The 14,774-nt window shown below is 43.1% G+C and overlaps 1 protein-coding gene across 1 annotated transcript in view; it reads left to right on the forward strand.

Annotated features, from left to right (window-relative positions):
• GPSM1 (G protein signaling modulator 1) overlaps positions 1–14,774 on the forward strand; it is a 53,918-nt gene that overhangs the window by 20,049 nt on the left and 19,095 nt on the right. The window contains exons 10-11 of the mRNA XM_083485140.1: positions 8,450–8,520; positions 9,045–9,206. Coding sequence (XP_083341266.1) covers positions 8,450–8,520; positions 9,045–9,206 — 233 coding nt within the window. The remainder of the gene's footprint in view (positions 1–8,449; positions 8,521–9,044; positions 9,207–14,774) is intronic.

Below are 14,774 nucleotides of genomic sequence, written 5' to 3' on the forward strand. Positions count from 1 at the left end.
CTCTTCAAAAGGCAGCTTCCTATCTCCCTGCCTGATTCAGAATCATGAAGACAAGAAACACACTTTATTTATAAGGGAAGGGGCAGAGCTTTTGACTGCAGAGGGTCCCTGGTGCAATTCCTGGCATCTTCAGGTAAAGGGGTCGGAATTGTCTGCTGAGCCTGAAACCCTGCTGGTCAGTGTACTGAGCTGGAGGGACCAATGGCCTGATTCAGTATTATATATTTATTTATCTATTCCATTTATATCCCTCCTATTTTCCTCCAAGATGCTCAAGGTAGCATTTGTGGTTCTCCCCCTCCTGATCCAATCCCCACAACAACCTTGTGAGGTAGGTTAGGCTGAGAGGCAGTGACTGGCCTCCAAGGTCACACCCAGTGAGCTTCATGGTTGAGTAGGGCTTTGAACCCTGATCTCCCAGGTCCTACTCCTCATTAAAGCCCCACAACGATTCTGCAAGGTTGGTGAGGCTGAGAGGCAGTGACTTGCCTTAAAGGCGAGTTTCCTAGCCAAGAGGGGGAATTCGAATCCTGATCTCTCCCAGGTCCTGGTGTGGCCACGTAACCACTACACCATGCCCGCATGGTAGAAGGCAGCTCCCTGTTTTCCTCCAAACTATAAGGATTATAAACTTTATTTTTAAGGAGAAGGGCTGTAGCTCAGAGGCACAGTACTGGCTTTGCATGGAAAAGCTCCCTAGTTCAGGGACCTCCTTGTGCATGTTGAATTACTCATGTGGAGAACTTCTCCTGAGGGAAAACAAAGTTTTAACTCATACAAATATGCCCCATACAAATAGTGTGTGTGTGTGTGTGTGTGTAGTGGTACCTCGGGTTACATACGCTTCAGGTTACATACGCTTCAGGTTACAGACTCCGCTAACCCAGAAATAGTACCTCGGGTTAAGAACTTTGCTTCAGGATGAGAACAGAAATCATGCTCTGGTGGTGCAGCAGCACCAGGTGGCCCCATTAGCTAAAGTGGTGCTTCAGGTTAAGAACAGTTTCAGGTTAAGAACAGACTTCCGGAACAAATTAAGTACTTAACCCGAGGTACCACTATATTCTCCACCTGTGAGTTCCATCATTGTGAGAACAAGGGTTCTATATGGTCTGAAAGAAACCAGACATTTGCATTGTGGGGGTTCAGCTAGATGACCCCTGGAATCCCTTCCAACGCTACAGACCAGTTGCACATGGGTGAAAATAATGAAGTGCAAGTAAAGACCATTATCTGATTATCATTCTAATTCCAGATTTGCCAGGCTTGCGATGAGGGTTGACTTGAAAATGTATAGAATAAAGGAATGCCAAATCGTATTAAAAGTTTCTGCAGGCTCTAGTCCTCATTGATACAGGAATATGCATAATTTTCTCCATTATAGCTGTATTCCGGAGTGTGGGGTATTGGGTGCTCACTGTAAGATTTTGGGCTGTTTTCCACTTGTTGCCATTACTATTCAAGCTGTCAAGATCATGCATCAAGACAAATTCTTTTGACAATATATGTCTACATTGGTGTCATCAAAAATATTCAGTCACATTAATTTTGGGCAGTTTCTTTAGTAATGTTTATCATTTCTGTCAAAATTAAATTCCAAACATCTTTCACCAACTGACATTCCCACCACAAATGATAATATGTACCAAGATCATTGCGACCCGTCAGACAATTAAGCAGTATTAGAGAAAACATACTTGACATTTGCAAAGGAGGACAAGACCATCTTTGAGGGAATTTTAGAAGATTTCAGGTGCCTCAGTATTTGTTTATGAAATAAAATCATGCCATGTATTTATAAGGTCATTCAAGCTCTGCCCTTTAGAGCTTTTTAGTTTCTTTTTCATCCCAGATGACAACCGCTGACAGCACTTCCCAACACCGCAGAGTCCAATTTGGCCTCCCTCTCCTTTTGATAGGAGCAGCGCTAAGGACTGAGCTTGCGTGAACTTGAGTGCATGATTTCTGGCGTGGGAAGTGGATTTGGAACTGCATCAATCCAGCAGAGCTCTTGATCTGGAACTCTCAGTGGCAGCAGTGACCTCATTCATCAGGCCCTTGAATGGGCTCCCATGTTCAGACCTCATCAGGAGGACAAAATGTTCCTGAAAAGGAAAACAGAAAAGAAAATGCAAAGTTATTGATTTTGTTTATTTTTTTTCAAAGTGGTTTACAAAAAAAGAGAGAAAATAAAGGTTTACAACAATACTTTAAAACAGACAAAAAGTTAAGATATTAAAACAGGCTAAAATTCACATTCTAAACAGGAATGTTTTTGGCAGAAGGAGTTCAGCAAAGGCACCTGCTTGATATCCATAGGCAGAGACTTCCAAAGTGCAGGTGCTACTTCACTATATAACAAGAGGCTTACAAATGCATTTTGGTGGCCCAGAGAGGAGAAACCTAAGGGGCATTGTGCATAGGTGAAATTAGCTGGTGGCTTTTTGAAACAGAAAGGAGAGGAATGGAGGCAGGCTTCTAAACGATGTTGGGTTCTAGCTCCTAGCAGCCAGCATGGCCAATGGTTAGCAATGATGGTGGGAGTTGTAGTCGGCAACATCTGGAGGGGAGGTACCACCTTGAAGAATGCCATGTGAAGATGTCCCTGCTAGGAATTTTATTGTCTTTCATGCTCCGATACTGTGAAATCTTGCTTGGGATTGCAGGGTGTGATGGCTTCAAAATTGAAGCCTCCCTTGTTTTGATTTATGACCTTCATGGCTTTGGTGAAAAGTTATCTTTGGAAATGTGTGGCCAGTTGCTGCTGGTGTCATTCTCCCAAGAACTGGGGTAAATCCCTAATCTTGGATAAGAGACGTTTTCCTCACTCTCTCATGAAGAAGAAGAAGAAGAGGAGGAGGAGGAGGAGGAGGAGTTTGGATTAGGTATCCCACTTTATCACTACCCGAAGGAGTCTCAAAGTGGCTAACATTCTCCTTTCCCTTCCTCCCCCACAACAAACACTCTGTGAGGTGAGTAGGGCTGAGAGACTTCAAAGAAGTGTGACTGGCCCAAGGTCACCCAGCAGCTGCATGTGGAGGAGCAGAGACGCGAACCCAGTTCCCCAGATTACGAGTCTATCGCTCTTGACCACTACACCACACTGGCTCTCTAAAGACCACAGACCATAGCCCCTTCCTTCTGTTTCATGTGGATCCAAACAATACTGGCAGACACAGCCATGTAACAAGGGACTATGAGACACTGGGCAGGAAGCTGAAGAGCCTTGGGGTACAGGCGGCCTTTTCATCACTTTTTCCTGTTGAAGATTGTGGCCCAGGAAAAGAGGAAAATACTGGAAGTAAACCACTGTCTGTACAGGTGGTGTTATCAGGAAGGGTTTGGCTTCTTGGACCATGGTCTCTGCTTCCTTGAGGAAGGCCTTCTGACAAGAGATGGGTTAGCAAGAATGTGTTTGCTAAGAGTCTTGTCAACCTGATCAGGAGAGCTTTAAACTAAAACTTGAGGGAGTGGGAGACAATATTACAAACCACTGGGGAACACCTGGTACCGGGGATAGTAGCTTCATCTATGCACAAGAAACTGAGGTGGTTCTCCAGAAACCTGCTAACAGGCAGGAAACGACAAGAAGAAAGCAGCTGGAGGGAGTGACTCATGGTTTCAGTTTCTATGCTATTGCTCAGAATACGAGAAACAAGCAAGACAAATTTGAGCTTTTAATACAGGATGGCATTTATGATTTAATAAGCATTATTATTATACAGTAGAACAGGCTCCTGAAGTAGGTTGTGAACTCCTCTTCTTTGGAGGTTTTTAAGCAGAGGTTGGATGGCCATCTGTCATAAATGATTTAAGTGAATATTGCAGAGCGTTGGAGTAGATGACGCTCAAGGACCCTTCCAACTCTACAATTCCATTATAAAACCAGAACTCACAGGTATCCAGCAAAGCTGAATGTTGGAAGATTCAGGTCAAACAAAAGAAATTCCTTCGCACAATACAGAGTTAAACTATGGAACTTATTCCCGCAAGAGAGGATGATGTCCAACTTGGATGGCTTTAAAAGACGAGAGGAGAGGGCTTTCATGGAGGAGTTATGGAGGACTAGGTCCCATCACCTCCTGGCAAAGAGAAGGGGAAGAAAGGGAGGCAGTGAGAGATTTTTTTTTCTTGGACTCCATGATCACCACAGATGGTGACAGCAGCCACAAAATTAAAAGACGCCTGCTTCTTGGGCGAAAGCAATGACAAACCTAGACAGCATCTTAAAAAGCAGACATCACCTTACCAACAAAGGTCCGTATAGTAAAAGCTATGGTTTTCCCAGTAGTGATGTATGGAAGTGAAAGCTGGACCATAAAGAAGGCTGATCACCGAAGAATTGATGCTTTTGAATTATGGTGCTGGAGAAGACTCTTGAGAGTCCCGTGGGCTGCAAGAAGATCAAACCTATCCATTCTTAAGGAAATCAGCCCTGAGTTCTCACTGGAAGGATAGATTGTGGAGCTGAGGCTCCAATACTTTGGCCACCTCATGAGAAGAGAAGACTCCCTGGAAAAGACCCTGATGTTGGGAAAGATGGAAGGCACAAGGAGAAGGGGACGACAGAGGACGAGATGGTTGGATAGTGTTCTCGAAGCTACCAGCATGAGTTTGACCAAACTACGGGAGGCAATGGAAGACAGGAGTGCCTGGCGTGCTCTGGTCCATGGGGTCACGAAGAGCCGGACACAACTAAACGACTAAACAACAACAACAACAGTAGCTACAATATCTATGCTGTGCCTCCACAGCTGTGCGCAGTGATGTTTCTGAACATCAGTTTCTGAACACACAGGGGCAGGGGCGGGGAGTGCTCTTGTGCTCAGATCCTGCATTCTGGCTTCCCAGTTGGGCATCTGATTTGCCACTGTGAGAACAAGATGATGGACTAGATGGGCCCCCTTTCCCATGATCTAGCTGCTGTTGCAGGGCTCTTCTTACGTTCTTATGTCCTTCTTGGGCACAAAGCACCTTCTAGTCAGCCTCCTCCTCTCCATGGCATCCTCCACCTGCTGTGAACATGGATCTGCTTCTGCTGTTTTGCACTTACCACTCTGGACCAGACAAAACCACGGGGGATTCCATTCTGTATCCCGTTTACTGCAAGCATTCTCTGAACGCCGGGCTGCCATCCCCAGCGTGACACATCAAAGGGCTGTCTCCATGTGCTCGGCATGGCCATGGGAGCTGGCTGGTATTCTGATGCATTCAAAGTCAACAGACACGCCCCAACCACAGCACTAAAGTGGTGCCTTTCTCCACCTTGTTTGCACACCTCCAAGGAGACGCAGGTCAGCAAATGCCACTTTTTGCACCTTCAAGCAGGGAACTCTGTTCTACTTGGGGCTGCTCTGAGAACATGCGGGAGCTAAACAAGTCCCTGTTTGTCCCCTGACAGCCAGGCTCTCTGAATTATCCCAGCTTTAGTTATGATTCCTGCACTGTTGTCCTTATCCTTCCACTGGCAAGTGAAAACTTTCTTTTTCCAACAGACTTTGGGGAACTGACTGCTTTTAATGAAAGGGCTGATATCATGCTGTTTTTATTGTAATTATTTGTGTGGTTTTAATAGTTCTCCCTCCCTCCCTCCCTCCCCCCCCTCTCTCTCTCTCTCTCTGTGTGTGTGTGTGTGTGTGTGTGGTTTTAATTCAGTCAGTGTTTAATTGTTTATTACCGGTTGCTTTCACCCTATGTTTTTAGCTGTTTTTATCTATAAGCTGCTTCAGTCCCTATCAAGGAAAAAGGCAGAGTACAAATATGCTGCATATGCTTGCACTCCTGGTTATAGAATTGTAGAATTGGAGGGTACCCTGGGGGTCATCTAGCCCAACCCCTGCAGCCCTCTGTCTAATTTCATGCAGCCCTAAGATTAAGTCCCAAAGCTCCTTGTGAATGATCAGTTCTCAAGCATTATATCCCTTCTTCAGCTGTCTTATTGGTCAAGGGCAAGAGAGTAAGTGGGGTGGCATTGCCAAATATTGGACCTTGCCTCATTCACTGCCAATTTTGTACAGTGTCTGTAGGGAGTTGCCCAGTTGGGAGGGAATGCACGAAAAGGTTGCCTACACCTCAATGAGAGGCGGTTGGGGCTCTTCAACCTGGGAAGGTAGTCCAGCTAGGAGAAGGAAAACCCATACCCAGGCGGCCATCTCAGTGCACAGCCAGTTGTGACTAATAGGGGTTGTGGTGGGTTATGAGGCAGTGTCGTGTGGTGGTTAGAGTATCAGACTAGGACCCGGGAGTGTCCAGGGTTCAACTCCCTGCTCAGTCATGAAGCTCCCTACATGTGACCTTGAGAGGCCAGTCACTACCTCTGTCAGCCTACCCTACCTCACAGGGTTGTTGTGGGGATTGAATGAGGAGGGAGGAACCCCTTTGAGCTCATTAGAGGGGGAAAGGTGGGACATAAATGCAATAATTAGAAATTAATAAATTTGGGGGCAAGTGGAGATTTGGAAGGAGGGCTGTGTTTCCATTCACCTCTTGCACTGAAGAGTGCAAATTTGGGAGATTCGCTTTTCAGTACAAACTCCAAACTTGGCTCCTTGGCTGTGACCTTGCCAGGGCTCTGGCCTCCAACAGAAGCAGGGAGATGCAAGGGCTGGCCTTATCCTCTCGGCTCTTTTGTCAGCGAAAGATGTAAGCTGTGGGCTTCCTTTGACAGGCCCACTTGTTTTTCTCCATGAAGGACTCGGTTTTGTTGCTTTAATTACAGTTCTTTGGCTGATTCAAGATGCCGTCGGACTTAATTACAGCTTAGCTCAGAGGCGGCTGGGATTTCTGGGGCGGCTGGGGTGCTATAACTCCCGCTTATTTTGAGAAGTGTCTTTGTCACTGATGCAAGATGCTCTCAAAGTATTCGGGAAAAGGCATGAGGGATCTGGTCTCTGCGAGGCTCAATAATCCCTAACAGGTAGTCAGCCAACCTCTGCTTAGAAACGTCAAATGAAGGGACTGCAACTCCCACCACAGTCAATCGCCAGGGATTATGGGAGTCATAGCGCAAAAAGTGCCCCACGAAGGCTTTTTTTAATGGTAGTTTTTAACTGATTGGTGTGTTTTTAATGCATTGTTTGATTCTGTTTGTAAATTGCTTTGAGGGTGTGTGGTTTTTTTACAATCAAGTGATTTATAAAAATTTATGATACTCTAGATCAGTAGTTCTCAAACTTTTTTCTTGTGCCACTCTTTCAGAATAAAAATTTGCTCACACTGATTTTTTTATTGATAATTAATACATTGGAAAACAAACAGAAACATGTTGGAAAACAAAAAAAAGAACAACTAGCAGTGCTTGATTTATAACATAGAACATTTATAACATATATTACTTTATAATATGATCATGGGACATGCAGAAAGTATAAAACGATGTGGCTACATAAGAATATAACTCATTCCCAAAATGCAATTATAGGTGAGCCTCTTCCATATGTACCTTAAGTATACTTACAAACTCCATGAGAGGTGTGAGCTTGCTATTGCCAGGTAATCTCATTTATATTAGGTCTGATTTGAGACAGACAGACTCTCATCGCCTCATCAGCACAAATAAGCCTTTCTCTGTTCTGATCTTTCATATTTGTCAGAGTTGAAAATCCCTGTTCACAACAATATATTGTGGAGAACAGTAGAAGAGAGGTGATTCTGGATCACAACTAGGATTTGTCCTTGGTATCTCTTGATACTCTTGCTCTCATTTTGAAAAGACATCTATCCATGTTCTGCAAATAAAAAAAATGTATTTTGATATTATACTATACTGTTTAAATGTTTCTTTGATTGCCCTTGAATTTTCCCCTCCACACTTGCCATCCTCTCCTGCCACACCAGTGTGGCGAGTCACACCCTTTGAGAACCACTGCTCTGTACTGAAGCAAATCCTGCCATGTAAAATATTTCCCAAGTCTGCTCTGATGCCATGTGGATGACTGCATTCAAGATTCAGATTCATAGAATCATAGAACTGCAGAGTTGGAAAGGATCCCAAGGGTCATCTAGTCCAGCCCCCTGCAATGCAGGGATCAATACAGGAAACTCAACATCTGGACATGCATTTGTCCTGGAAGACAGCACTTCCCGCCTGGGAATTATTTTGAATTTTTTAATAGAGTTTGTAATTAAACAGACAAAAAAAAATCACAACAAACAAAACATTATGAAATAAATAAATAAATGTATTCCTGAATTGCAGGGGGTTGGAATAGATGACCTTTGGTGTCACTTCCAGCTCTACAATTCTGTTATTCAATTCTGTGATTCTATACATTTGGATAACTGCATCATCCACAACACCTGTCCAGGTGACCTTATATTGCTGCAACTCAATTAATGACTTCTCCTGTTAATTTTTTTTTTACTGGGTGGTTTTTTGTTTTTGGCCATGAAGGTCGAATCTAGACGATGGTTGGCCAGCTCACCCACCCATCTCCTGTTGCTTTTTCAGGGGCAAGGCCCAAGAAGATCCAGAGAAACCGCATGAGCAGCCTTGAGCTCCTGAGATTCCCATCGGAAAAGGTAAAGGGAGGCATCAGTTGGTGATGGAGGAGAGGAGGAAGAGGGATCTTGAAGACATGCCTGTTTAGGCCAGCATCCCCCTGTACTTGAACTTCCTGATTGTTGGGTTTTAATCTTTTTTTAAAAAAACAAAAAACAAAGTTTTAATTTTTATGCTTTTTAAGTGGCTTGTTTTATTCTACATTTTAATTCTGAATGTTTTCAGTGCTTTGATGGTATTCTTTTACCACATGTTTTACTTACGGATGGATTTTATACCTGTAAACAGCAGAGAAGCCATTATAAACCAGTAATGACAGGCCACATTCAGCATGCATCTCCTTCCTTTTTGGAATGGCATTCATCTCTAGAGTGGTGGGGCATGGGGGGGTGAGGGAGAAGGGGCAGCCCCTGTCGCCTCTGTCATTTGGCTCCCAGAAGATCACCCCTGAGGGAGTGTGGCCTCCAACAAGAGGGAAATGCCCCCTGCCTTGCCTTAAGGTGTCTCCATCCACAGCAATGACCTCTTTGTCACTTCTCCTCAGGACCAGAACGGAGACGTGGAGATCCCTGGGAAAGAATTCATGTCGCTGCCAGTCAGATCCAAGAAACATAGGGGAGGCCAGTCCATCCCAGACAGGAAGATTCCACCACCCAGCGAATCCCCGTTGGAAACCAGTGACGTACGGGTTCAACTGTCCCAACTGGTAAGGAGATACGGCGGGCATGAACAGTACCCCTCACCTAAAAATTCACAAATTGCTCTTCTTCCTAGGTTCCTTGGCATCTGCTGTGAAGGACCCCATTGTGCAAATGCCTTTCGTTTCATTCTTGCTTATTTCATAAAATTTATACACTGTTTGATTGTAGGAAAAACCTCAAAGCGGTCTACAAAAGAGATTTTTTAAAATCAAGAAAAAATTGCAACAATACTTCAAAATATACAGAAAGTTAAAATGCTGAACAAGTTTTAAAACACACTTTCTAAGCATCTGAACAGGCTTGTCTGAACAATAATGTTTTTAGCAGGCACTGAGAAGAGTACAGTGGAGGTGCCTGATTGATACCAAGAGGCAGGGAGTTCCAAAGTGTAGACACTACCACACTAAAATATAGATTCCTTGCCAATGTGAGCGGGTGTCATGTGGCACATGTAGTCATGCCAATTCTGCTATTTGGAGTGGTTGAGTGGCCACCTGTGGGGCAAGGTGACCTTGCAGGTAAAATGGTCGCAAGTTGTTAAGTGCTTTATATACTAATAGTAACACCTTGGCAAACAGTGCACATCTCCGAGCAGCAAAGGCATCATAATTCTGACAAGGCCTCGCTCCCATCAGCAATCGTGCTGCAGCATTCTGCATTGGCAGCAGCTCGTGGTCCAAGTACAAGGGAAGCCCCACACAGAGCGCATAGCAGAAATCTAGCCCGGAGGTGTTTTCAGGTCATATTTAGGAAAGTTCTTTATGCTGCGCATAACTGAACGACAGAACGACCACCCGCAGGAGGCAGTGATGGGTCACTGACTTGGGCAAATTCATGGAGGAGGAGGCTACCTGTGGCTACTGGTGATGATGGCTCTGCTCTGCCTCCACAGCTGGCAGCAGCAATGCTTCTGAATACCTGTTGCTGAAAAGCACAGGAGGAGGAGAGTGCTGTTATGCTCAGGTCCTGCTTGCTGGTTTCCCACAGGCATCTGGTTGGCCACTGTGAGAACAAAGTGCTGGCTTAGATGGGCCGATCCTGCAGGCTCTCCTAATGTTCTGGTTTGGGGAGGCATGTGGCGTCCTCCTATTTCTCTGCTGCTGTGGTTTTGACATTTGGCATTCGCCTCTCATTCTCCTGGCTGAATTTGGTCTTATTATCTCAAAGGTCACCTTGAGCATTCTTGGAAAGAAAAGGAAGGAAATTAAACAGGTTTATAAATAAACACACCACACACCACGGGGCGGGTTCTGTTGAGGAACCCTGTATTTTTTGAATTTTATTTATATTGATTTGTGCTGTTTTTAAGTCGCATTTTAATCAATGTTTTATATTTGCTGTTAGCTGCCCTGAGCCTGTTTTGAAACCGGGAAGGGTGGGGTATAAATATAAAAAAAATTATTTATTTAACCTTCTCCATGCTAGGTGAAATTCAAGCGCCTGTCTTGTGCCTGGCACTCACTGCATGCTAGATTTCCCCAGATGTGCAGGAAAGGTGCAGGAATCTACCACCTGGGCAGGGGCTTCCAACTACCGTATATCCAGCCATTGATCTTGTGAGGAATTCCAACTGGCTTTCCATCCATTAGCTGGAATTCCTGTATTGCAAGGGATTCGGCTAGATGGCCCTTGAGGTCCATTCCAACTCTACAATTCTATGGTTCTATGCCTTGGAAAGTAGTGAACTCTCATTCACTGGGGGGGTGGGGGGTTAAGCAAAGGTTGGATGTCTGTCTGTCAGGGATTCCTTTGCTGCGATTCCTAGGCCACCCGCCTCCCTGGCAAGGCCATGTATAGTCAACGGAAAGCGCAGAGAAGTCACACTGACAGCTTGCAGATGTGTGTTCCTCAAGATTGTTTAGATACGAAGCCATTTTTGGAGCATGCTGTTAGCATTATGCTCTTGCCGGGACTGAGATGCCCCTTGTGAGAAATAATAGGGGGCGCGTGCAATGAAGCAGCCATCTTGTGGCACCCGCTGTGCAAAACCTGCCTATCTCTTTCTATATCGGCAGCGCGGGTGAGCCTTCCTTGGACCCCCGCAAAGAGGGAACTTTGCACCACCCTCTGCGATAACGTGGCTAACAGAGGGGGCGGTTTCGCTGCAAGGCAGTGAAAATGACATTGGCTGAGCCATTTCTCAGGAACCGTCACTTCTAAGGAGATAAATAGGAATGAGGGAGAATCAATCCAAGACCTCTGAAACTGCAAATATTTAATTTCTCGGGGTGTCTGGAACGCTTCACTTGTCGTTTCAGACTGTTGTTAGCTGCTTCTAATATGGCCATTGTCTGAAATTAACGCCTCTTTATAGAATCATAAAGCTGTGGTGTTGGAAGAAACCTCAATAGTCAGCTAGTTCAACCCCCTGCAATGCAGGGACCCTGATGTCCAAAGAGTGCAGAACAGCAGCTAAAGCCCCCAATACTGAACTGCATTACATTGAAAACTAACCCATTACATGGGAAATTTACCCATTATTTAGAAGGGAATATAACAGTGACCTCTTTTTGTCTCTTTTTGGTGGGATTTTATTGACTACATTTTTTTTAAAAAAAGACATTTGTCTCTTCCGCAAGCCTTTCAAGAAATCTGGGGTAAGCAACAGGTATCTGGCTGAGAATTTTTCTCGATGTAATATAGAGATTTTTGCTCTTGATACTCCTTGTGCCTCTGATGGTTTCAATTATGGGCTTACCTTTCTGTATATCTTGCAAGCCATGCGCGCCGCACACCACTTGCTCTCACATTTCTTCTTTTTAAATATTCATAAAAAATTATTGCACTTTGTAGCCGAGATCGTCATACATCAAACAAGTTTGTTGTCGATAAAAGTAGTGAGGGGAAGAAAAAAAAGAAAAGGAAATGATATGAAGGAGAAAAGAGTTAAGCATAGCAAGAGAGAAAGAGAGGCTTTATGCTTGGAAAATATGTTTCCGATGGTAGAGCAGATAATAGGAATAGCCTGGGTAGAATATTCATAGAGAGAGTTGATATTTTGTCCCTCGAAGAGAGTTGTAGTGTCTGCCACCTTTTCAATTTTCATCTGTTTGCATGCTTTTATTATTGTAGTTGTGATCAATGGGTTATTTGTGAATCTGGGTGCAACCAAACCCCTTAGTAGTTTATTGGACTTTTTTATTGAAATCTGAAGGCCTTGCAGAAGGTATTTATCACTTGAATTGTCAAGTTTATTCAGAAGCCAACTGGTTTAATAGTATTGATCATGTAACTGGATGCTTCTCCAAAGGTGTTTGGAAAGTCCATGTATTTCGTATTGATGTTTCTAGTTTGGGAAATGATAATGCTATATCATTGGCATACAGTGAGATTTTGAATTCTTGCAAGCCAAAGTTAATTCCATGAAGTCTTTGGTTGGTTCTTATCAAACTTGCTAATGGTTCTAGAAACCTTTTGCAAACAATAACAAAGGTAATGAGCACCCTTGACATGTACCGCACTGGTAATTTTAATGGCTTTAACAAGTAACAATTAGTAATGAAAACCTTCACTCATGGGTCCTTATATAAGATGCCAATCCATTATTTGAACCTGCCACTAAATCATTTATTGAAGGGTTCTTATTGTTCTTGCTAGAATAGGCCATGCAACCGTATCAAAGCCTTTTATACAACCAAAACCAAAAAAAGTGATTTTTGCTTTCATTTCTTTCTTAATTCAACCAATACTTCTGTTTTGTTATATTTTAATTTCCTATTTTTTATAAAAGTAGTTTGATCTGGATTTACATATTTATGTACACTTAGCAATTATGGAGGACCATTTTGGCATCGTGGTTTAGTAAAGAAATTGATCAATATGTTTGGGGTAGTTTAGGATCCTTATCTTGTTTAGGAATAAAATGAATTATAATTTCTGATCATGAATCCTGGAGTTTTTTTTAATAAGAGAGATGCATTGTTGTATAGTAAGATGTTACTTTATTTGGGAAAGGTTTATCAAATTTGCTGGTCAAGCCATCTGGCCCATATGAAGTGAAAAAATTATGTTGTATACCTCTTCCTCAGTGACTTTTGATTCCAAGACTCGTGAGAACTTAAGCTGAAACTTTAGGCATCAGAATGTTTAGAAAGGCTTTATCAATCTGTTCTTGACTTGGTTGGGTTTTCTGGTGTATCTAAATATTGATAGAATTGTTGAAAAGAATTTGCTATTTCTGCTGGAGAGTTGCCCTTTTATTTTTATGTTCTGTAGATGGAATTAAGGTTTTTGTTTGTCTATCTTTTAGTTGATAATGAATGCAATTTAGATGGTCTGTGTTACTATGTTCAAACAATTGTTTGATCAAATGTGTTTTTTGAATTTTTCAGTTTGAAGTTATTGATACATCATTATTATGGAATTTAATAGTTCCACTGCCTCCAGATCATGTCTTCGTTTGTGATTTATTTATTATATTTATATACCACCTCTCTCTTCTAGTGAGTTTAAGTGGTGTACCTGATTCTCCTCTTACCCGTTTCATCCTCACAACCCTGAGAGTTAGCTTAGCTAAGAGACAGTGACTGGCCCAAGGTGACCCAGTGAGTTTCATGGCTGAGTGGGGACTGTTTCTTTTTCTATGATTGTTTTGAATTAAATCTCTTTCCTTTTGGGTAAACTGTTTCCATTCATATGGGGGGGGGGATTTAATCAACAATTCATGAATATGGGCTTTTGCTGCATCCCAGACTACCAGTCAGGTTTCCTCTGGCATAATATTCTGACTAAAAAAATAATAATTGAAGATGTTGATCTTATCTCTAATTTTGCAAAATGAAGTTGTCTAACCGCCATTGTTTATCAGATCAAGCTTCTGCAAATTATTTATTTATTGAAACTGGGGGGTGGTTGGGTGGATTCGAGTTTCATTCATCTTTGCTTAGTATATACAGAAATATAAATTATAAACATGAGAATAGAAAGTGCAATCTTTATCAGTAGGATGGCAGAATTTACAAATATATGTTAACGTGCGTTCTTCCACTTCTCATTTCTTATGATGGTACTTTTATGAAATCCTAGAATCATAGAATTGTAGTGTTGGAAGGGATCCCAGGGGTCATATAGCCAACCCCCTACAAGGCAGGAATTGCAATTAATCACTTTCCACTCTACATATTATCACAAATATCCAGAGAACCAGCTTTATTGTTTCTACTTGTGAATTTAACATCCCATGCAAACCTTGGTTTAGCTTTTATGTGTTTGTCCCATGAAGTTCTGTTTTGCTGTTTGAGTTAGGTGGATAAAATTCAATAAAACGCGGATTGTATTCTGATGTATGAACCTGCCTAGGCTCTGAGATCTATGGGGGAGGCCCTTCCCTCCATCCTGACTCACTCCTGGGCCTATGGGGGGGCATGGGACAGGGCCTTCTCAGTGCTGACTGCTTCCAGACAACTTTGGAACTACCTGCCTAGAGAAGCTAGACTAACTCCGCCTTAACTGACATTCCACCAGCAGGCAACTGTTTCATCCTGGCAGGCCTTTCATTGAATCAATTGTAGAGTTGGAAGGGAGCCCAAAGTCATCTCGTCCAACCCCCTGCAATGCAGGAATCCCATCTAAAG

The sequence above is a fragment of the Podarcis liolepis genome (assembly GCF_965112155.1).
Source record: "Podarcis liolepis genome assembly, chromosome: Z".
Classification (NCBI taxonomy): Eukaryota; Metazoa; Chordata; class Lepidosauria; order Squamata; family Lacertidae; genus Podarcis; species Podarcis liolepis.